The sequence below is a fragment of the Nycticebus coucang genome, chromosome 5, assembly GCF_027406575.1.
Source record: "Nycticebus coucang isolate mNycCou1 chromosome 5, mNycCou1.pri, whole genome shotgun sequence".
Classification (NCBI taxonomy): Eukaryota; Metazoa; Chordata; class Mammalia; order Primates; family Lorisidae; genus Nycticebus; species Nycticebus coucang.
In genome coordinates, this window is record NC_069784.1 from 136,439,704 (window position 1) to 136,464,131 (window position 24,428).

General features: G+C 38.8%; 1 protein-coding gene across 1 annotated transcript in view; it reads right to left on the reverse strand.

Annotated features, from left to right (window-relative positions):
- PRKN (parkin RBR E3 ubiquitin protein ligase) overlaps positions 1 to 24,428 on the reverse strand; it is a 1,304,782-nt gene that overhangs the window by 1,051,132 nt on the left and 229,222 nt on the right. Inside the window, exon 2 of the mRNA XM_053591297.1 lies at positions 23,993 to 24,156. Within this exon, the coding sequence (XP_053447272.1) occupies positions 23,993 to 24,156 (164 nt within the window). The remainder of the gene's footprint in view (positions 1 to 23,992; positions 24,157 to 24,428) is intronic.

Below are 24,428 nucleotides of genomic sequence, written 5' to 3' on the forward strand. Positions count from 1 at the left end.
ATTCTTAGTAAAGCATCACAAGAATGGAGAAGCATGAATCCTATGTACTCAATTTTGATATGAGGACAATTAATGACAATTATGGTTATGGGGGGGGGACAGAAAGAGGGAAGGAGGGAGGGGGGTGGGGCCTTGGTGTGTGTCACACTTTATGGGGGCAAGACATGATTGCAAGAGGGACTTTATCTAACAATTGCAATGAGTGTAACCTGGCTTATTGTACCCTCAATGAATCCCCAACAATAAAAAAATAAAAATAAGACATTTACCATTTTCATTGTCCAGTGTCCAGATGAAGAAACTGAGGCACATAAAGTTTAAGCAACTTCCTCAGGCTGCATAGCCAGCAGGTGGCAAGGTTACAAATGTAAACCTGGAAGTCGGGACCAGAGCGTCCACTCCTAAGCCTGGAGCCCAGCCCTCCCCTGAACTCTGTCTCCATGGCTGCCCTTCACAATGGTCATCTTTAAGTGGTGAGGTTATGGGTGATTTTAATTTAATTTGTTATGCTTTTTGTTATTTTTAAAATTCCTATATAAACATCTATGATCTATAATGACGGGGAGGGGGAAGGATATATAGAGAGAAACAAATGATCATTTTAGGACAGTGCTGAACCAAAGAGTATTTTATACAATAAAATAATTACCCTCCATAATTTTGGAAATTTTTTTAGAAATTAGAGTATAAAGCATTATAGTTAAAAATGCCATAGTGTGAGATCAAAATTTAAGGCACAAATTTTAATTACACGGATCCTTTATCTTTTACTAGTTAAAAAGTTTTTACACTGCCATCTGCAAGCTGCGAAATCTAGATTTGTGGGTTTCAAAATTGAGCATGTACAGCAGTCCCCTACCAAGCCATTAAAAATGCAGATCACCTGCAAGCAGCTTCCAAAGATGCAGGTAGATGCCCCTGTCTGCTGTAGGACTTGTAAAACTGACTTTTAACAAACTTTCCCACCTTCATTTCAGGAAATTCTTATACAGAGAGCCCATGGAAAATACTTGAGAAATAATATGGTATCTACATTATTTTTTAAAAAGGTTAAACTCCAAAATACTGAATTAAATTAAAATTTAGAAAGGAACAGAAACCTTATAGCTATGATTCTGTAGCTTTGAGTCATAAGTTATCACCCACAAAGATAAGCAAAGGATAATGGGAATACTTTAATAACTCTACCTGTTCTTTTCCAGAGCCAGACAAACCAGTGACAGTTGCAATTCTGGTAAAAGTCCAGTTTTAGTCTTCTACTTAAATACTCTTATGTCCTGTTATTAAATGTAAAAAAAAAAAAAAAAAAACAGAACAGCAAACCTAAGCCAAACGATACAATCTAACATAGAATCAGGCCCTAGAAAAGTGATGACCTCAGTAAAAAGATGGACTAAGGAAAAAAAAAATCTACCTGCCACCATAGATAAATGAGAAGGAAGATCATTGGTCTTATACTAGTTCTTTCTTACAGTATTTAAAGGTTCGTAACCATAGATGTCGGTTTCCTTAGATAAAGACTACTTAGATAGTCCATTTCCTACAAATGTGAGAAATAAATACACAAAGAAATTTCAAACTGCTAAGGTAAACTTTGGGTGTTTGGCAGAGACAAGTTGAAACCTGTGGTGAAAAGACCCACTGCCAGGCCCCACTGATAAAGCCTGTCCAAAAGGAGCTCACAGCCTACGCAGTTAATCCCAGGAAGTATCATCCTCCAAGGGCTAAATAAATAGACTCAAATCCATCATGATTAGACAGTTACACATATTAGAAACAGAATTATTTATAGATATCACTAAGTAAGTATTGTTCACATGACCAAAGACTTAATGGAAGAACTCTGAAACACACAACAAGATCAAGACTGCATCAGAAACAGCGGTCAGAATGGAGGAAGACTCAGAACACTCATCAGTGAAATAACCATTCTTTGAAATTTAAAAATTAACTTGATGAACAGGTTAAAATTTTATATACAACGAAGGAAACAAAAGAAAGATACCATTAAATTAACCAAAATGCTTCACAAAGAGACAAAGATATGAAAAATATGTAAGAGAAGGTAAGAGGCATTGAAAACAGAATAAAAAGCCCAACATAAAATGAACTAATATTCCAGAATTAGAGGATAAAGAGAAAGGAAGAGAACTAATATCTGATGATATTTTAGCATATAATTTTATAGAACCAATGAAAGATATGGATGTTCTATACAGGAGTCACAGTGAATAATAAAATAAAGCCAAAGCTGTATGCATAGTTGCGATAGTGACCAACATCAAAGACAAAGATTTTCAGAGCTCCAAAAAAGCAGCAGATCACCTACAAAAGAACAGCAATTAGATGAGGAGCATTCTTGTTAATAGCAAAGATAGAAACTGTATACTGTCTTCAAAGTACCACAGGAAAATAACTTTTAATATAGAATTCTCTCTCACGTAATTCATAACATCATACAACAAAGAATAACAAAGTAAGTTATGTGAAATTACTTGGCCAACGTCAAGGATTATAAAGCTATGGTAAGTGAGACAGGGTAGTATGAGTGCAGGGACAGACAGACAGACAGACAAGTGGAACAGAGTAAGGGGTCCAGAGACAGAGCCAGGCACATATGGGAACTTGCTTCATATCAAAGATGGCCTTACATGACAGGAATAGTCAACAAATAGCAGGACAGAACAGGTGATTTCTGTGAAAAAAATAAAAGTAGATGTTTATTATACAACACGCATATACAAAAATAAATCCCAGGGGTTAAAGACCTATTTTTTTGTTGTTGTTGTTGTTGGCTGAGTACATTTTGTTGTCTTTCATTTTCAAAAACCTACTGCTTTTTTCAGCTCACTGCAATCCTATGGTCATCATCTGAACAAAGTCATTTTTCAGAGTAAACTTCCTGTTTACCACCTCTCATCCTTACCTTTGATTTGAGAGATCTTCATGGAGACTTGGCAGCAACCACGATGCTAGTCTTTCACTAAAACTTAAAAATGTATAAAAAAAAATTTTAAATATTCAGGACCATAACACAAGAAAGATTTCTTGTATTAGACATGAAAATACAAATCACAAACAAAGATGAATTAAGTTTTCCACGTTACAATAAGGAATGTTATACATCCAATAATAGCTCCAAAGTTAAAAGATGAACCATTGGTTTGTAGATTATTTGCAATCTTTATAACCCCCCAAATACTAGTATTCATTATTATTATAATAACTCACTTTTTTAAAAAAACATAACAAGCCAATTAGAAAATTTGATCAAAGTATACCAAATGCCCAGAAGAGGAAATACAAATGGCCAGTAATTGTGAAATGATGCTTAATCAACTATTAATCAGAGAAATGCAAGTTAATCTACAATGATAGAAAATTTCACACCAATCAGACTCAAAATTTAAAAGTCTACAAATACTAAACATTGGTGGGGATGTGAAAAACTGGGAGATTAAACTGTTGCAATCACCTGGCAGCGATTCAACATCTAGCAAAGTTAAACATTCTCTTGTTCTTGACAAAGAAATGCCACTCCTAAAAACTGGACAACAGAAATCCTTGCACATATGCACAAGTAGACTTGTATAAGCATGTTCATTTCAGCACTATTACAAGATGCAGAAAAAACGAGAAACAGTGTAAATTCTCAGCAGCATGAGCATAGATACATTGAGATGTATTCCCATGTTGGAAGGCTGGCCTTTAATGAGCTACTGCACTGTGAACCAACACGGACTAATCATAAGATACGGTTGCATAAGATAAGCAATGTGTCATTTATTTAAAGTTGAAAAGCATGAAAATTAGTAGAATTCTGTATTATTTATAGACAACTAAATATATATATTAAAAATGTAAAAAAAAAACAAAACATGGATGACAATGATGAATTCCAAATGCTAGAAAATAGTGAAGCGGAAAGAAGGGAAGAGAGTCAGAGAGAAGGGCGTTCAGGGCTTCGGTTTTAGCCATAATTTTTTTCTTAAGCTAAATGGTAGGCACACCAGTATCTGTTATACAATTCTTACATTCTTTTACATCCCTGAAGTATTTAAAATAACAATTACAAATATATACCTTCTCCGAAGTTTATACAATGGGTTTTATAGAAATCGTTCATTCATCTTTGACTCATAATGGAAATTTGACTTGTATAGGAAATCCAGATCGCTAATGTCAGGCCCTTCAACAGAACAAGCATACTAATCAAATTCAAAGTGGTTAATACAATTTCCATGTTATTTCTATTACAGCTATCTATTTAGATTCTTCATTTAACCTCAGCTTGACTGCGAATGTGTGTGCACATTTTCAAATAAACTTAAACTGAAGAATGCCTTACTCTGTATTATTCGGTAGTGCTAGGTACGTAAACACTGAGTCCCAAACTTCTATTTCTCTTCTGTTCCCTACTCTCAACAATACACATAAGCAAACTTCCTATTGGATATCCCCACTTAAAACCCTAAGCTTTTCTAACAGCATTTATTTGAACCTTTTCCCCAATAACATTCTGCTTTTTTCCTCCACTCGTCCCTGTCCCTGGTGGCATCAACATCTAATATGTGTTTAAGCCAAGCATCTACGGGTCATATTTCACTCTTCTTTTTCCCCACATCCCACAGTCTGGTCATCACAAAGTTTTGTCCACATAACCTCTAAAACGTCACAAACCCACATGCTCCCACCTGCGTCAGCCTTCAGCAACCCGGCCAATCCCTGTCACTGTCCCAGTAACACCTAGATTGACCTCCCAATCAATCTCCTTGCCTCCAGCAAATCCCAGCCACACTGCCCATCCTTGCATCCCTGGAAAGTGATACCTCATTCCTGCCCTGCACGAGATCCTCCTGCTCTCTGGTCACCCCAGATTTTCCCAGCACCATCTCCTTTAGCTCTCAACTCAAACTTCACCTTCTAAGAAAAGTCTTTCCTAAATTTCTAATATAAGGTGGTGTCACCAACTTGAAGCCCACTTTATTGTTATGTGAAATTTACCATTTTTATTGGTTTACTTATTTAAGACTGTGTTCGGTTGAAGTAACATTCACTATAGAAGCACAACCAAATTGTGATTTATTTTTCACATGTAACAAGAAGTCTAGGCAAGAGCTGGCCAGGGTTGGTCGGAGGCTGTATGATGCCAGGAGGAACTTTTATATATTTCCATTCTGACCTTTTTATGTGTGCCTTTTATCTTCAGGGTATTCTGATTAAAAGCTTTAATAACTTATTCTTGCACAAGGAATGTAGGCTCCATAAAAACAGGGACCTTTTCTATCTTGTCTACCACTGGGAGAATGACAAATGTGAACAGCTGGATCATTATTTCTCTAATCATCACAAACCAGTGAAACATACGTTCCAGCGTCTCCACTCAGGAATGATCCTGGCATCCCAGCTCCTGCAAAATAGTCACGCCTCCAATTCCACTGGCCCCATCGATTACACCTGGGATTTCTCTGATGGTCCCAGCCTTCGTGCCCTTTATCGCCAGCGCCATAGCCCAGGGCTAAGACTTCCAGGCTGCAGCATTCTCCTAGGTAGCCTGTCCCTTGCTGCCACACTACACCCAGCACACAAACTGATCATATCAGTCTCTAGATCCAGAACTTTCCTGTGTTTTCTCACTGCTTTCTTTCCGTCTGCACCATAACAGAAAACTACCAAATCAAGGCCCTGCCTGACCTAGCTTATCCTCTGCTCCCCCAGGCTTGTGAACCAGTGGCACTTGCTACAGGGTAAACACTCAGGAAATATTTGTTAGGGTCAAAAGAAACATCTCAGTTCCTGAGTAGGGAGAAGGGCCCCATCATTTGGCCCGGCTTGTCCTCTTTAGGACACTGCCTTCCTCATTCCATCTTTCAGCCTATGTTCGGTCTCAGCGAATAATTGTTCTGAAGTGTTCCAGACCTTGGCGTCTTCTCATACTTTATAATCTGCATAAAATCGTTCTCCCTTTTACTACAGGAAACTTGTGTTCATCTCTTTATTCTCAGCATGACTCTGCTCAGTGTAGAGGCCTTCCCTGACTCCTCCAGGCAAAGTTGCTTGCTCCCTCTTGGCGTGTCATCTCTTTGCTGGTGATGATGATGGTGATGAAACTATAACATCAGTGAGTAACATGCCATGTTCCCCATGCACCAGGCACCCCTGTAAGTCCTTTACATATACTAATTCATTTAACCCTGCAACAACTCCATGAGGTAGGCAACACAATTTTTCCTATTTTAGGGGAGGATCTGTAGGACAAGAGAGGTTAACTAATGTGCCAAAGGTGACAAAGCTAATAAACGGCAGAAGCTATGCTCAAACCCAAGGTGGTCTACCTCCACAACCCACACGCTGTAACTTATACACATACCTGCTCAGGCTGGAAGGGTGTTGGGAGCAGGCCCATGCCTTTTATTTGTGGCACATAATGGTTTCTCTATAAAAGAATATTAAGTGGGGCGGCGCCTGTGGCTCAGTGAGTAGGGCGCCGGCCCCATATGCCGAGGGTGGTGGGTTCAAACCCGGCCCCGGCCGAACTGCAACAAAAAAAATAGCCGGGCGTTGTGGCGGGCGCCTGTAGTCCCAGCTGCTCGGTAGGCTGAGGCAAGAGAATCACATAAGCCCAAGAGCTGGAAGTTGCTGTGAGCCATGTGACACCACGGCACTCTACCAAGGGCAGTAAAGTGAGACTCTGTCTCTACAAAAAATAAAAAAATAAATAAAAAACAACAAAAAGAAACAAAAAAAAAGAATATTAAGTGAATGGATTTTAAAACAATCATTTACATGAATATAAAATGGGGAAGCTGTTTCAATGTAGATCTTGTTAAGAACAGCTAGGGGTTTCAATGGACTATATGACCCTATAAGCCATATCATTGATGCTGACGTAAATCACGGGCCACATTAATAGGCATGTCACACCAAGAGGCACAAAATAGTCCCAACATAAATTAAGCCAGATGGAGAATCTAGTGCTGTCTTCACTCTTTCAAAATGTCCAGATGGAGTTTGCCCAAAGAAGTACGATGCTAAGACAGAGGAAAGGATTTAAGGGCATATGAATCATCCTCAAACATTCAAAAAAGTGTAATGAACAAAGATTCCTTCTGACTTACAAAGGTACAACAAACCCAAAGGGGGAGTATAATGAGACGAGATAACTCCAGGGGTGCACTGACCCAGCTCATGCTGACTCCTGAGGACCGGTATCTCTTCCTAACTCTACATTCGTCCCTTGTAAAAGACTGTGGCAGGAGTATTTACATGGGAAACTCCACAGCTCCAAAGCTTCAACCAGAGCTTTGTATTCATGGACGGCCAGTTTGCCAATTCACCACTGTACTTAACCCAATTACAGTTACTAAAGAAATGGAGTTGGTTGCCTTGTGGAGAGTGGATGATACTTTCCTGTGGAGAATGAGAGGTGAAAGGTGTAAGCTAGGTATATACCATCAACATATAAATAAATTTAATGAGCATCACATGATATGCAAACGGTTGTCAGTCCTTTATGTTTAGTTCTTTATGTTTATTTTTAATTTATTTTTCTAGGAAGATCTATAAAAACACTATTAATAGAGAACACTCATTCATTCATAGAAATAGCCTGATGTTTTTATAATTCTCTCATTAATCTCCTCTGCAAAAAAAAACTGTAAGCCAAACTAAAATAATACATAAATACAATAATTTCAAATAGGAGATGGTCTGCTGCAACATTCCTCAACCAGAGGCAAGAATTAAAAACACCACGTCAACAGCAAACCCTGAAAGACTGCCAACGAATTATGTTTTTCAAAATTCATAGTATGAAATCTATAGGTATGTTTTCTAGTCAAAATAAGACTTACAAACAATTAGTAAATTTATGGCTACTTTCAAAAAGTAACGTCCTTTGATACACATTTTTTATAAGCACAAATTATTTTTCTAACTTTTTTTTTTTTTTTTGTAGAGACAGAGTCTCACTTTATGGCCCTCGGTAGAGCGCCATGGCATCACACAGCTCACAGCAACCTCCAACTCCTGGACTTAAGTGATTCGCTTGCCTCAGCCTCCAGAGTAGCTGGGACTACAGGTGCCCGCCACAACGCCCGGCTATTTTTTGGTTGCAGTTTGGCTGGGGGCCGGGTTTGAACCCGCCACCCTCGGTATATGGGGCCGGCGCCTTACCGACTGAGCCACAGGCGCCACCCTATTTTTCTAAATTTTAATGTCGTTTTTTTTTTTGGAGACAGAGTCTCACTATGTCACCCTCGGTAGAGTGCACAGCAACCTCAAACTCTTGGGCTTAAGTGAGTCTCTTGCCTCAGCCTCCCAAGGAGCTGGGACTACAGATGCCCACCACAATGCCTGGCTTTTTCTTTTTCTTTCTGTGGTTGTAGTTGTCATTATTGTTTGGCAGGCCCAGGCTGGGTTTGAACTTGCCAGCTCTGGTGTACATGGCTGGCGGCTTAGCCGCTGAGCTACAGACGCCAAGCCTAATGGTACGTTTTTAATAAATTAAAATGAATCTTAGGAAGAACTTCCCCTTTAGCATAACTAATTAAGGTTTTTAATACCTCATAGACCTCTTACAGGGAAATGGAATAATTTTTTTAAATCATTCACAACCAGGGAATAGCACTGAATAACCAATACATGATTTTATATATTTTTAAAAAATGCCGTGGAGTTGAGGCAGGGGTATAGATAAACTTGACAACTGTAGATAATATTATATGCTGTATGCAATGCAGAGAGAGAGATTGACACTCAGGAACCAACCTTTTCCTTTGCAGCACTCAAAACAAACACAAACGCAAAAAGATACTAACGTAATCTCCAAGGCAAAGGCCACCTAACTAGCTTTAAGTGGACTACACAATGGTAAATTATGTAAATCTAGTATCTTTATTCTGCTTAGAAATTACAAAGGCAAAAATCCAATCACTCAAGTAGATCTTGTGATGCATTTTCTCCTCCGAGTGCCCCACCCCCCTTGCTCCATTTTACATGTGTCTGATGACCAAGCTCCAATCATTCTGTGCCCCCTTTTAAACAGATTTTAAACAGTATGTACACTCGTGAAATTGTCCCCAAAACAAAATGGCACATGCAGATATTTTCAGCGCATTAAGGAAAAATGTAAAACACACTATAATAGGATATTTTCTGTTCTCAAGATAACAGTTTATCATAAGATTTAAAACAAAGGAGCTCCCACAAATTTGCCATCCGACATGAGACTGTTCTGAGGCTAGTTTGAGTGTGGAATAGGCAACTGGGCCTGGAGAAAAGTGGATACATTTGGGGGTGTTTTAAAACAGAACAAATTTCAGGATGATCCAATTGCATATCAGCAATAAAAGATTTATCTTTTTATGAATTAGTCATCAAATTAAGGTAATAATAGGTTAAAATTTGCTTATGTGTAGGCTCTTTATAGGAAAATATTTTTCATACTCAACACATCCAAATAAAAATACAGGCACTATTACTGTCTCCACATTATAGATGAGAAAGCTAAAGACTGGGGAATTTAAATGACTTGCTCTTCCCAGGCAGTCTGACTTTAGAGTGATTCATATCTACTGCATGTCACTATCACAGTGTATCGGAAAGTCTGGTGGAGTTCTAACCAAGTGATTTCATCTGGCGTATGACATTCTGGAAGTTTTAACTTCTCTGTTATAGATGGCAATAAGCGTATGTGTGGGATGACATCATAAAAGTCCCCTGGAAGAATATATACATATATATATATCAAGAGTTTAGGCTTCTACAAGAATAGCGTGTATCTCGATGTTCAAAATGGGGAAAACTGACCCTGAGGACAAAACAAGTAAACTGAGGAAACTGATGTTGTCTACGTTAGCAGGTTCTAAAGTTCTTAGTGGCCCAATTTTGAATAACACTAGAACTATCTTACACAAGTTTTTGTTTTGATTTTATCTCCCTTCAGAACAATGTTTTGATGAATTATGCATAAATGGAATGCAAACACACAGATCCAGTTCCCTTTGAAATACTTAAGGATATAAAAATGAATGGAGACAAAACCTGTACTGAGCTTTCAAAGCCCACATATTTGAAAAAGAGTTTGTGATGTATTCCAGAACATCAGTGAGTTCTCACATTCCTCATTTCTCCCTCTAATGTCACAATTTTTTATTAATTTAAAAAGCAGTTCTGTGCTATAAAATTAGTCTACATATTAGATTTTATCTGAGTGACACCTCTGAATGCAAACTGACCAGCCTAACCTAAGAATAGGGGAAAGTGGGAGAGGGAGGGGAGGGAGGGGGGAGGACGGGCGGAGAGAGGGTGATTGGTGGGATTACACTTGCGGTGCATCTTACAAGGGTACATGTGAAACTTAGTAAATGTAGAATATAAATGTCTTAACACAATAACTAAGAAAATGCCAGGAAGGCTATGCTAACCAGTGTGCTGAAAATGTGTCAAACGGTCTATAAAACCAGTGTATGGTGCCCCATGATCGCATTAATGTACACAGCTATGATTTAACAATAAAAAAAAGAAAAGAAAAGAAGGAAAGATTCAATGGTGAGTAAAATTCAGTGACAAACTAAAACACTCAATGAAATGTAGTTTATACAAACGTACCCACAAAAATTCTAACTTGTTCCCCAAAGACGGCATTCCTCAAATGAATGTGCGCTGGCCTGTGTGAAGACACAAGTGCACACAAGGCTAAAACAAGTACTTTAGAATTCCATAAATAACTGACACTGGAGCAATCTACTGACATTAAGTTTATAAATCATGAGCTTGCACAACAGATCTGTAAATAATGTCTTACTTCCATTAAAGTGAGTCTGTTTGTCCTCTGTCTTCGCACATGGCCAAAGGATACTCCCTTAGCACAACGTTCAGAGCCTTTTTTTACTATGGCAACATTCATTGATCAAATGTTAACTTCAATTAGTTAAAATGGTTTACAAGAATTGTATTCCTACCAAAAGTAAATCTAATACTTACTGGAACAAAGTTAATACAACATATTAGAACAGAAAAGTAAAACATTCTCATTTAATTTTGTTATCTGTGTCACAGACATCACCAAAGTTATACGTAAATTATTTTATTATACACATTTACCTTTATCTGCCATTTAACTTGTATCTAAGGAAAATAAAAGAGTAAATACTTACTAATGTAAATTTAATAATTAGTTAAAGCTTTGACCCAAGCCCATCTGTAAATAGAAAATGAAGGGGAATATATGGGCTATATGCTTTAATATTTATTCATCATAAGTGAGTTTGGTGTATAAGCCTCAAAGAGCTTCCTCCCCTAAAATTTTTTATTGTTCTCTGAAAGTCATTTTGGACTTGTTATAATTACTTGGTAAAAGGAAAGAAAGGCAAGGTAGAATTTCAGTGAATAATCTTTTGGTTTAGAAGCTTTAGGGTAAATAATGTGGTAAGTCTAGACACAAAATCTCATGTCTTAAATTCTTCCCTAAAGGATGATGACTATATTAAAAAAAATCTCAGACAACATCAGGTCAGGTGGATGATGAAACCCAAGTTCAACGACAAAGACAACAGAACAGAATATTCAAAACTAGGACTTCAGTGAGGTGTCACAGAACTTCCTGGAGTAACCCCTTCTCTTTCATCTGTCAGATTATCCATGAGACAGCCCGTTGCATCATAGCTGTATACTCTAGTATTAATAAAATGCATCCTATGCTCAGAGCTCCAGAAATTCATTTTCTCATGCGTTGCCAGCCTGGGAATAAGAGCACAGTGAGGACGATGGAAACACCTGTGTGCCTAGCAAACAAATCCACAGACCATGCAGCTTCAGCCTCTTGAAAGCTATAAGAATCTCAATTTTTTCTTCAATCCATGCAATCCTCAAAGATGTTTCATAAGTCTGCAGGGATATAGAAATGTTAAGACCTCTTTCAAGAGAAAAATAACATTTATGAGGGTTCTGAATTACGCAAAGAGGTAAGTGATTCTGAGATTCTTTCTGACTGACACACATAAACAACCTGATACAAATAGATGAAAGAAGGGTCTTCCCAGAGTGTGCAGATGATCATCCTTTGGTTCTAGACTGTGACACTCAGCAGCACTTAGCAGTCTTATAATAATGTACTGTTCACTGGAGGAGCTCAAAGGATGTCTACATTTGCCTAAATGAATGAGGCCGGCAGTAAGGTCCATTAGTTCTTCGGAGAAGATGCTAGGGCTAGTCCAGCAGTGACTGAGGGTGCTCTTTACACCACTATAGTCTTATAGACAAAGAATCTCTGTGTGTCCATTCTGTGGGTATAATGGCGTTTAGCCTGGCTTTCTTGTATCTTATAATTAGGGGTACAAATGAATTATAGTCATCATTTATACAGCCATTTGCAGAATTATTTTATATACAAATTAAAAAATAATGGTGGAAATGCATTCAATGCCCTAATTGATACTAGTTTCACTCTGCCTTGTATTTAGCAAAGAAAAAGAAGCTTAAATAAATTTATTTTATAAATAAATCATTACATCCCTAAATTCTTTCCATTATATAAATGTACGACGCCAATGTAAGGGAAGCATTTTTTTTAAGTGAATGCTTTCTCTAACGTTACAACCCAAGTGGCTCATCTATTTCCTAAAATTTTAGTGCATGCCTCTCAAATCAATTAGGAAAGTACGTAGAACTGGAGTACACAATTTTCAAGAACTATTTATTTTTGTTAACTTGAAATATTTGGTAAAGACTTTGTAAATAAATACTAACCATGTTTATTCAGACCTATAATGTGCTAAGGATTTTGTTTAGGAATTCAAGATTTGTTTAGTATTTGTGTTTTATTCACACAAAACTCTTTAATATGAATTAGTATTTAAATGTCTCTGCTAATCAATTAAATTATTTTTCTAATTTCTGATGTAAAAGAAATCATTCATTTAACAAACACTCGCCCTTTATATTACACAGAAGTAACCAAGTTTGTTTGTTTTCTAAGAAAAAGATAGTTTCAATTTTCCCATGAAAGTAGACACACCTTCTAGTGTCTTTTTTTCCTGTGTGTTTTTTTTTTTTTAGTTAAATTTTATTTTGAAATACTTTAAATTCACATGCAGTTATATGAAACAACACAGAAAGATTCTGGGTGCCCTTTCCCAGTTTCCCCCAATGGTAACGTCTTGCAAAACTAGGACAATGTGACAATTGTACTCTCAGCATGGTTCCAGTGAACACACAGGACACTCAGCACCACGGGGTCCCTGCTCTGGCCCTTTCTCAGCATACCCTCTTCTCTCCTGCAAGCCACACTCCTCCCTGTCAGTTCTCCCCTCCTCCTCCTCCTTCTCCCGCTCAATCTACTCAAGGTGAAGATGACAAGGATGAAGACCTCTGATGATCCACTTCCACTTAATGATTAGTTAAGTATATTTTCTCTTTCTTATGTTTTATCTGGCTTATGTTTAAAATATGGTGTATTTATTTATTATATGTATGTATCTATAACATAGAAAATATGTGTCAATCAACTATAAGGCCTCTGGTCAGTCACAGGCTATCAGAAGTTATGTTTTGGGAAGTCAATATTTAAAAGTGAATTTTTGACTGTGTGGGGGTCAGCACCCCTAATTTCATGCTGTTTCAGGGCCAAATGCATTACGTACAATATCTAGACATTTTAGTGTGGTTAGCTGGAGGAAGAGGAAAAAGTGTGTCTACTCCAGATTCCCAGAAACAGAACTTTTGTCCCATCATCTGTTTTTTTATGTTCATATTTTTTTCATTTTCCTTGAATTCTTTAAAGTTCTTAATGTCTTTTTTTTTTTTTTTTTTTTTTTTTTTTTTATTGTTGGGGATTCATTGAGGGTACAATAAGCCAGGTTACACTCATTGCAATTGTTAGGTAAAGTCCCTCTTGCAATCATGTCTTGCCCCCATAAAGTGTGACATACACCAAGGCCCCACCCACCTCCCTCTTCCCTCTTTCTGTTTCCCCCCCCATAACCATAATTGTCATTAATTGTCCTCATATCAAAATTGAGTACATAGGATTCATGCTTCTCCATTCTTGTGATGCTTTACTAAGAATAATATCTTCCACGTCCATCCAGGTTAATACAAAGGATGTAAAGTCTCCATTTTTTTTAATGGCTGAATAGTATTCCATGGTATACATATACCACAGCTTCTTAATCCATTCCTGGGTTGGTGGGCATTTAGGCTGTTTCCACATTTTGGCGACTGTAAATTGAGCTGCAATAAACAGTCTAGTACAAGTGTCCTTATGATAAAAGGATTTCTTTCCTTCTGGGTAGATGCCCAGTAATGGGATTGCAGGATCAAATGGGAGGTCTAGCTTGAGTGCTTTGAGGATTCTCCATACTTCCTTCCAGAAAGGTTGTACTAGCTTGCAGTCCCACCAGCAGTGTAAAAGTGTTCCCTTCTCTCCACATCCACGCCAGCATCTGCAGTTTTGAGATTTTGTGATGTGGGCCATTCTCACTGGGGTTAGATGATATCTCAGGGTTGTTTTGATTTGCATTTCTCTAATATATAGAGATGATGAACATTTTTTCATGTGTTTGTTAGCCATTCGTCTGTCGTCTTTAGAGAAAGTTCTATTCATGTCTCTTGCCCATTGATATAAGGGATTGTTGGCTTTTTTCATGTGGATTAATTTGAGTTCTCTATAGATCCTAGTTATCAAGCTTTTGTCTGATTGAAAATATGCAAATATCCTTTCCCATTGTGTAGGTTGTCTCTTTGCTTTGGTTATTGTCTCCTTAGCTGTACAGAAGCTTTTCAGTTTAATGAAGTCCCATTTGTTTATTTTTGTTGTTGTTGCAATTGCCATGGCAGTCTTCTTCATGAAGTCTTTCCCCAGGCCAATATCTTCCAGTGTTTTTCCTATGCTTTCTTGGAGGGTTTTTATTGTTTCATGCCTTAAGTTTAAGTCCTTTATCCATCTTGAATCAATTTTTGTGAGTGGGGAAAGGTGTGGGTCCAGTTTCAGTCTTTTACATGTAGACATCCAGTTCTCCCAACACCATTTATTGAATAGGGAGTCTTTCCCCCAAGGTATGTTCTTGTTTGGTTTATCAAAGATTAGGTGGTTGTAAGATGTTAGTTTCATTTCTTGGTTTTCCATTCGATTCCAAGTGTCTATGTCTCTGTTTTTGTGCCAGTACCATGCTGTCTTGAGCACTATGGCTTTGTAGTACAGACTAAAATCTGGTATGCTGATGCCCCCAGCTTTATTTTTATTACAGAGAACTGCCTTAGCTATACGGGGTTTTTTCCAGTTCCATACAAAACGCAGAATCATTTTTTCCAAATCTTGAAAGTATGATGTTGATATTTTGATAGGAATGGCATTGAATAGGTAGATTGCTTTGGGAAGTATGGACATTTTAACAATGTTGATTCTTCCCATCCATGAGCATGGTATGTTCTTCCATTTGTTAATATCCTCTGCTATTTCCTTTCTGAGGATTTCATAGTTTTCTTTATACAGGTCCTTCACCTCCTTCGTTAGGTATATTCCTAGGTATTTGATTTTCTTTGAGACTATGGTGAAGGGAGTTGTGTCCTTAATTAGCTTCTCATCTTGACTGTTATTGGTGTACACAAAGGCTACTGACTTGTGGACATTGATTTTATATCCTGAAACATTACTGTATTTTTTGATGACTTCTAGGAGTCTTGTGGTTGAGTCTTTGGGGTTCTCTAAGTATAAGATCATGTCGTCAGCAAAGAGGGAGAATTTGACCTCCTCTGCTCCCATTTGGATTCCCTTTATTTCCTTGTCTTGCCTAATTGCATTGGCTAGAACTTCGAGCACTATGTTGAATAGTAAAGGTGACAGAGGACAACCTTGTCTGGTTCCAGTTCTAAGAGGAAAAGCTTTCAGTTTTACTCCATTCAGTAAAATATTGGCTGTGGGTTTGTCATAGATAGCTTCAATCAGTTTTAGAAATGTGCCACCTATGCCTATACTCTTCAGAGTTCTAATTAGAAAAGGATGCTGGATTTTATCAAATGCTTTTTCTGCATCTATTGAGAGGATCATGTGACTTTATTTTTGCCTCTGTTAATATGGTGGATAACGTTTATAGACTTGCGTATGTTAAACCAGCCTTGCATCCCTGGGATGAAGCCTACTTGATCATGATGAATGACTTTTTTGATGATAAGCTGTAATCTATTGGCTAGGATTTTGTTGAGAATTTTTGCGTCTATGTTCATGAGTGAGATTGGTCTGAAATTCTCCTTTTTGTTTGGGTCTTTTCCTGGTTTTGGTATCAGGGTGATGTTTGCTTCATAGAATGTGTTGGGGAAGATTCCTTCTTCCTCAATTTTCTGGAATAATTTCTGCAGTACAGGAATAAGCTCTTCCTTGAAGGTTTGATAGAATTCTGGAGTGAAGCCATCTGGACCAGGGCATTTTTTGGTTGGAAGCTTTTTTATTGTTTCTTTGATCTCAGTGCTTGAAATTGGTCTGTTCAGGAGCTCTATTTCTTCCTGGCTGAGTCTAGGGAGAGGGTGTGATTCCAAATATTGATCCATTTCTTTCACATTGTCAAATTTCTGGGCATAGAGTTTCTGGTAGTATTCAGAGATGATCTCTTGTATCTCTGTGGGATCAGTTGTTATTTCCCCTTTATCATTTCTGATTGAGGTTACTAGAGATTTTACTTTTCTATTCCTCGTTAGTCTGGCCAATGGTTTATCTATTTTATTTATTTTTTCAAAAAACCAACTCCTTGTTTCATTAATTTTCTGAATGATTCTTTTGTTTTCAATTTCATTGATCTCTGATTTGATTTTGGATATTTCTTTTCTTCTACTGAGTTTAGGCTTAGATTGTTCTTCTTTTTCCAATTCCATAAGATCTCTTGTGAGATTGTTGATGTGCTCTCTTTCAGTTTTTCGAATGTAGGCATCTAAAGCGATGAATTTTCCTCTCAAAACTGCTTTTGCAGTATCCCACAGGTTTTGGTAGCTTGTGTCTTCATTGTTGTTATGCTCAAGGAAGTTAATGATTTCCTGTTTTATTTCTTCCTGCACCCATCTGTTATTCAACAGAAGATTGTTTAGTTTCCATGCCTTTGGGTGGGGTCGAGCATTTTTGTTAGAGTTGAGTTCCACCTTTAGTGCCTTATGGTCTGAGAAGATACAAGGTAAAATTTCAATTCTTTTGATTCTGTTGATATTTGTTTTGTGTCCCAGGATATGATCAATTTTGGAGAATGTTCCATGGGGTGATGAGAAGAATGTATATTCTTTATCTTTGGGGTGGAGTGTTCTATATGCGTCTATCAAGCACAGTTGTTCTAGAGTCTCATTTAAGTCTCTTATATCCTTGTTTAATTTCTGTTTAGAGGATCTGTCCAGCTCTGTAAGAGGAGTGTTAAAGTCCCCTGTTATGATGGTATTATCAGATATCATATTGCTCAGACTGAGTAAGGTCTGCTTCAAGAATCTGGGAGCATTTAAATTGGGTGCATAAATATTTAGAATTGAAATGTCTTCTTGTTGTATTTTTCCCTTGACCAATATAAAGTGACCATCTTTGTCTTTTTTGACTTTAGTTGCTTTAAATCCACATGTGTCTGAAAATAAGATTGCAACTCCTCTTTTCTTCTGAATTCCATTTGCCTGAAAAATTGTCTTCCAACCCTTGACTCGGAGCTTTAATTTGTCTTTTGAAGCCAGGTGTGTTTCTTGCAGACAGCAAATGGATGGCTTGTGTTTTTTAATCCAGTCAACCAATCTATGTCTCTTCAGTGGGGAATTCAAGCCATTAACATTTATTGAGATAATTGACAAGTGTGGTAGTATTCTATTCGTCTTATTTTGTGAGAGTCCATTGCTTAGTTTTATCTTTTGCATCAGTGTGGAGGTTAGGTTCTGTCCTTTAATTTCTGAGTTCTTACTTTGCTGCTGATCCATTGTGGTGGTCAGTGTGCAGAACAGGTTGAAGTATTTCCTGTAGAGCTGGTCTTGTTGTGGCGAATTTCCTCAATGTTTGTATATCCGTAAATGATTTGATTTCTCCGTCAATTTTGAAGCTTCGCTTAGCAGGGTACAGAATTCTGGGCTGAAAATTGTTCTGTTTAAGTAGATTAAAGGTAGATGACCATTGTCTTCTTGCTTGGAAAGTTTCATTAGAGAAGTCTGCGGTCACTCTGATGGATTTGCCCCTGTAGGTCAACTGGCGCTTACTCCTGGCAGCTTGCAGAATCTTTTCTTTGGTCTTGACTTTGGACAGGTTCATCACAATGTGTCTTGGAGAAGCTCGGTTAGAGTTGAGGCGACCTGGGGTCCGATATCCCTCTGAAAGCAGTGTGTCGGAATCTTTGGTGATATTTGGGAAATTTTCTTTTATAATATTCTCTAGTATGGCTTCCATTCCTCTGGGGCATTCTTCTTCCCCTTCTGGAATTCCTATAACTCGTATGTTGGAACGCTTCATAAAGTCCCATAATTCTGACAGTGAACGTTCTGCTTTCTCTCTCTTCTTTTCTGCCTCTTTTACTATCTGAGTTATCTCAAAAACTTTGTCTTCTACCTCTGAAATTCTTTCTTCTGCATGGTCTAACCTGTTGCTGATACTTTCCATTGCATCTTTAAGTTCCCTGATTGACTGTTTCATTTCCTTCAGCTCTGCTATATCCTTTTTATATTCTTCATATCGTTCATCTCTTATTTGATTCTGTTTTTGAATTTCCTTTTGGTTATTTTCCACTTTATTAACAGTTTCCTTCATTGTTTCCATCATTTCCTTCATTGTTTTCAACATGTGTATTCTAAATTCCCTTTCTGTCATTCCTAACATTTCTGTATAGGTGGAATCCTCTGCAGCAGCTACCTCATGGTCCCTTGGCGGGGTAGTTCTGGACTGGTTCTTCATGTTGCCTGGAGTTTTCTGCTGATTCTTCCTCATGGGTGATTTCTTTTATCTGTTTACTTGCCCTAGTTTTCCTTTCAATTCCTCTTGCTCTTTAAGTTCTTGTGCCTGTGGACTAAGGGTTACAGGACCAGAAGGGTGAGAAGGTTTAAGAGCAAAAAAGCGATGAAAGAAATGAGGACCGAGTGATAAGAAAAAAAAAAAAAAAATGAAAAAAAGAAAAATAGAGAAAGGAGAGTGGTTGGGTGAAAGGAATATTGACAAAAAGAAGAGAGGCACAGAAAGAGGGAGACAGAGCAATATAGGTGTACAGTAGGGTACTTTGATACAACCTTAAAAAAAAAAAAAAAAACACCTTCTGGGGGTGCCAAGTGGGGTGGTTCCCTTGAGGTCAGCAGCTCTTTGCTAACCTGATCAGACACAGAACCCCACCTCCACCAAGTAGAGAGGAAAGACAAAAATGCTGTAAATCAAACCAAAACAAGCAAACAGAAAACTTTACGGGATAAAATTGGCTGGAAAAACCAAATAATAGTGGTAGAAACACTAACAAAAATGAAGTTCTGATTATTGAAATAGGCAGCAATGGGAAATTATAATTAAAGTAGAAAAATTGAGAAAGAAAAAGGATCTGTATGGAAAAGGTTGAACTTAAAAAACAAAACAACAATCTAGAACGTCAAAATAAACAAAAAAAACAACCAAACCAAAAAAAAAAAAACCAAACAAACAAACAAAAAAAAACACACACGCAACCAAAAACAAAGCAGTATGTATATGGAATTGAATATTGTCTGGGCAACACGTGGTCTTCTGGGGTATGAGATGTTAATCACAGTTCTGATACGACTGGAGGCTGCTAGTTTCTCGAACCCCAGCAGGTAGACACCCTAAATCTCTCTTCAGCCCACTTAAAAGGCACTTTGAACTTGTTCACTTACTGAGCAGAAGCTTTCTCAGGGAAGTGCTTGTTGCTGGAATCACTGCTGAAGTGGCTATCCACTTACCCTGTGTGTCAAAACTGGTCTCCCTCTGCCCCCGAGGGTTAGGGCTGCAAGGCGGCTCAGACCCCACCCTTAGGCTACTTGGTCGCTGGGTTACCAGCTCCCACCCAATTCCAGCTCTGCGACCCTGAGGGCGGAGCTTGCCAGGGCAGATCGCTCACAATGTCTGCCTGTGACCCAGAGCCAAACTCTATTAGCTCCGTCTGGCTCAGCGGCTCAGACTGGGGCCCTAGACAAAGGCCAGAGTTCTCCGCACTCCCGCTCAGGCTCTCCCCAAGGCAGTTCAGCTGAGTGCCAAGTCCAAAGACACCAAAACAGTTCACAGGTAAGGCCTTTCTGGTTTGCAGTCTCGCTGCTACTGAACTTACAGTTGCGGGCGGGTTTAGGCGGATTGAACACACGCGACCACTTGCCGGTTTTCCACTGTTTTAGTCCTCCTCTTGGGGTCCAGAAGTCTCTCGCTGACTCCCTGTATCCTCTCAGGGGTGATGCTAGGCAGATCCCACCAGCCAGAGATGCCTGGAGTCCTATATCCCCAGACTCACGGTGCCCAGATGCAAGGAAGCTGTTACTCGGCTGCCATCTTGCTCCACCCCCTCAAGTTCTTAATGTCTTGCCAATAATGAAATGGAATAGATTAGTATCTAAAAAAAAGTATACTCTAAAAGTGCTTCTAAAATGGTCTATGGGGCTCGGCGCCCGTAGCTCAGTGGTTAGGGCACCAGCCACATAACACCCGGGCTGGATGGTTCAAACCTGGCCCAGGCCAGCTAAACAATGACAACTACAAAAAAAAAGAAAAGAAAAGAAAAACAAAAATATCCAGGTGTTGTGGTGGGCACCTGTAGTCCCAGCTAGTTGGGAGGCTGAGGGAAGAAAATCTCTTAAACCGAAGAGTTTGCCCTAGAGTTTGAGGTTGCTATGAGCTGTGGCGCCACAGCACTCTACCGAGGGAGACGTAGTAAGACTCTGTTTCAAAAAAAAAAAAAAAAAAAAATGGCCTATGGATATACTCTCTAACTGAAAATGTTGTAATATCAGTTATATTACATGTATAATCTTAAAAGTATTCTTTACTGGTAAGAAAGACAAACCCACTTTATTATGAATATTTTCATAAGACTATAGTCTTAAGCTATCATTTCCCAAAGTACCTGGGGTGAGGCACCAACACATACTTTCCCCCTAAAAGAAGCTGAGACTCTCAAATATGAGAGATGCCTGGGTGACCAAGAGTGTCAGTTTGCCCAGGATATTCCCTGAATATACCTTTTGTACTGAAATCATTATTAATAGAGTTCTCTTATACTCAAAATATCTCATTTTGCATGATAAGCTTTCTCTCTCTCTCTCTATATATATAGTCATATATATATGATATAGTCATATTACCTATGATAATTATAGAAAGAAACGAAATGAAAATAAGAAATACACAGTAAGTACATACTCCACCCTTGCCCTTCCCTCTTCTCTTCAGGACATCAAAGTGTTTACTTAGCCTGCGTTAGCAGAAGCGTTTAGTAGCTCATATACAAGGTTCCTTTTCTTTTTCTCAGCAAACATTTGTGCTTACCCTGTAAAATACAGCACCCAAAATGATAAAGAGTAACTAAATGGTAGGGACCAAATAGTTGAAAACATATATGCTCCTAGATAATACAAGAAAATCAAAGAATGTGTAAATTCTGCCAACTGCACACCTCAATAAAATGCAGCCACAATTTGCAATTAAATGTGTAACTGCCTAGTCTTTTTACAATGCAACTCTTCTACGACCACAATGTGCCAACTTCTGAGCACCTAGATCACTAAATTGTGATTTACTAAAAGTCACAAATATAAAACATGTTCTCTTTCAGCATCTTCAGACCTAAGTTCTCAGTGGCCAGCTAGACATCTCCAAGCAAACATCCAGCTGCCATCAGCCTCATCCCGTAGAGAAAGAAGCTAATTATCCTTCACGCAATCAAACTACATCTTCATCTTCACACCTCCATATTTGTCTATAGCATCCCATTTTTCTCTACTTCTCCACAAATGAAAATGTAATGCCAAGTCATCAAGGTTCTGTAAACTACAGCTCCAAGTTCCACCTTTTGCCCAGTCTTGGATGTCTCTAGATTCTAGAGGAACAGAAATATCCACTTGCCCTAGCATTCTCTATGCCCAGTCCCACCTCTGAAATCCTACTTTAATATAATTCATCCCTGAAGTCTCTCCAGGTGACTTCCAATCAGGTGTGTTTTCTCTATTTTTAAAACTTTGTAATACTTATTTTTCAGTTGTGATATGGCAATTATGTTTGACACCCTTACATTATTGCCATTATGTTGAACCACATGAAATTGCTGACAATTTTAACCTATAAAAATGCCAATCCTATATGGCTCAATCTACTGTTTCTTTTGACTTTAGAGCTCCTAAATAAAGACCCTAAACAAAGAGCAGTCTCCAGAAGACAGGGCCCAGTTTTGCCTTTGGGATCCCTTTGAGGCCTAGAACATCAGAAGTGCATAAGAAATGTTTATAAAAATAAAGACTCTTAAATCGGTAAATATCTTATGCAAATGTTTGTAAAATAAATCTTCTGTAGCAATTAGTCTAACTAAATGTGAAATAGCTAATTATTTACAATCAGCCCAAATTCCAGAGGTGAGTAGTGTTAGAACCTGAAAGTTCTGGTAATATAAAATGTTTTGATTCAAGGAACTGTTTTAAAATTATCTATTTGTTAAGGAAACATTCTTGAATGTAGAGGTTGACAGTTACAGTGAAAAGCATTTTAGTTGACTGAAATACATATATAAAAAAATACTTTTTAGCACTTCCACTTCTCTTATAAAATCAAACTGCCTAAAAGCAAAGCACAGCAGTTGTGCACAATGAGGTTGTGCCTCACGTGTCAGCAGGAGAAGCAAAGGAGAACAATGCTCCAATCTGCATTTCTGTAGCCTCTTTGTATATCCAAATTCTGAGAGTGTTTCACAAAGCAGTGACTACAGTCACCCTGTAGAGACAGTGAGGAGGTGTTGATCCAGGAGGGGTTAAGACCCCACCTCCCAACCAGAGAGGCCCCTGTGCACAGCGGGGGTCCCCAGGCAGCAATAAACAAGAGTGCGATTAATCAGGGATGGTTAAGAAAGGGGGAAAATGTGTCTGAAGGGTCCTTGGACAACCACGTGGACCATTCAGGGAAAGCATTTAGTCTTTCCTACTTTGGGAAGAAAAGCTTCAGCACTTGTGGAATTGCATTTGCTGGCTACCCCAGCAAATTACTGGTCTCTACTTCTAAGTGACGGCACTGTTCATCAATCACTGAACCAGTTCCCCCTAATTCCTACAAAAATCAGCACTCTAAATGAAACAGGATGAAAGTGTATGGGGCTTTAATGGAGCTCTGCGCAGTGGGGTGCCCGGGAGCTCAAGCCAAGAAAGCAGAGAGCATCCCTTACTCTGCAATGTTTTGGGAGGCTATTCCAGGGAAACTGTACTGAATCTTGAAAAAATTAAATACAAAAGTATGCTTTTGCCATGCTCCAGACTTCCTTCCCTACCAGCTTTGGAACTATGTCATTCTATCCAGGACAGAGAATTCTCAGCGCCGGCTGTGAGTGCGGCCCTGAGCCCGCACCTCCTCTGGCACCGGGTAGCAGCAGCCTCGATTGTCCTCCAGGGGTCACAATTGGGTTGTGAATTCCTACAGCGCAGAGACTGAGCCGCCTGATTTGGAACAATTTATTCGAATCCTTCTTCATTAAGATTCAAATGGAATAAGTAAGGTAGAAATTGAACAGACACAGAAATTGTGCCTTGCTGCTCCTGCAGTCAGTAAACATTTATTCACCAAGCCCAGCTTGGTGTTCCCTCTCCCCACCCCACCCCACTCACAGTTGTTCTCTCAATCCTTCCTGCTTGCTGTTTTAATGCATAATTAAGAAGGTCAGAATTAATGAAGCAGTGTGGAGTAAAGTTCAAGGAATCCCCAGGCACTATTTATTCTATTAGATCTCAGGCATGAATGTCAGATTGGCAGCGTAAGTGGCGTAAGTGATGGGGCTGGCTGCATCCCCAGAACGATCCTACAGGGGAGACTCACCTGCACTGTCCACTCATTCCTCAGCTCCTTCCCCGCGAAAATCACACGCAACTGGTCAGCTGGAACCCCCTGTCGCTTAGCAACCACCTCCTTGAGCTGGAAGATGCTGGTGTCAGAATCGACCTCCACTGGGAAACCATGGCTGGAGTTGAACCTGACAAACACTGACCAAGAAAGTGGGACGGGAGAAAAGAAAGTGAGCGTCACTCAGAGCCTTTATGTGGTTCCAGCAACATTTCTGACCCGACTTGCCCCATATCGGCCCCTTAACAGAATGAATACATTTTCTTTCATCTGTAACAAAAACCTTGATGCTATGGAGCAATATCTGGGAAGAACAGAGTCTCCCCCATGGGATTTCCCTTCCATATATTAGTCAATGACCCCAAAACCAAAACTGAATTCTCCCTTTGACATCCATCCTGGGAAGCAGAGG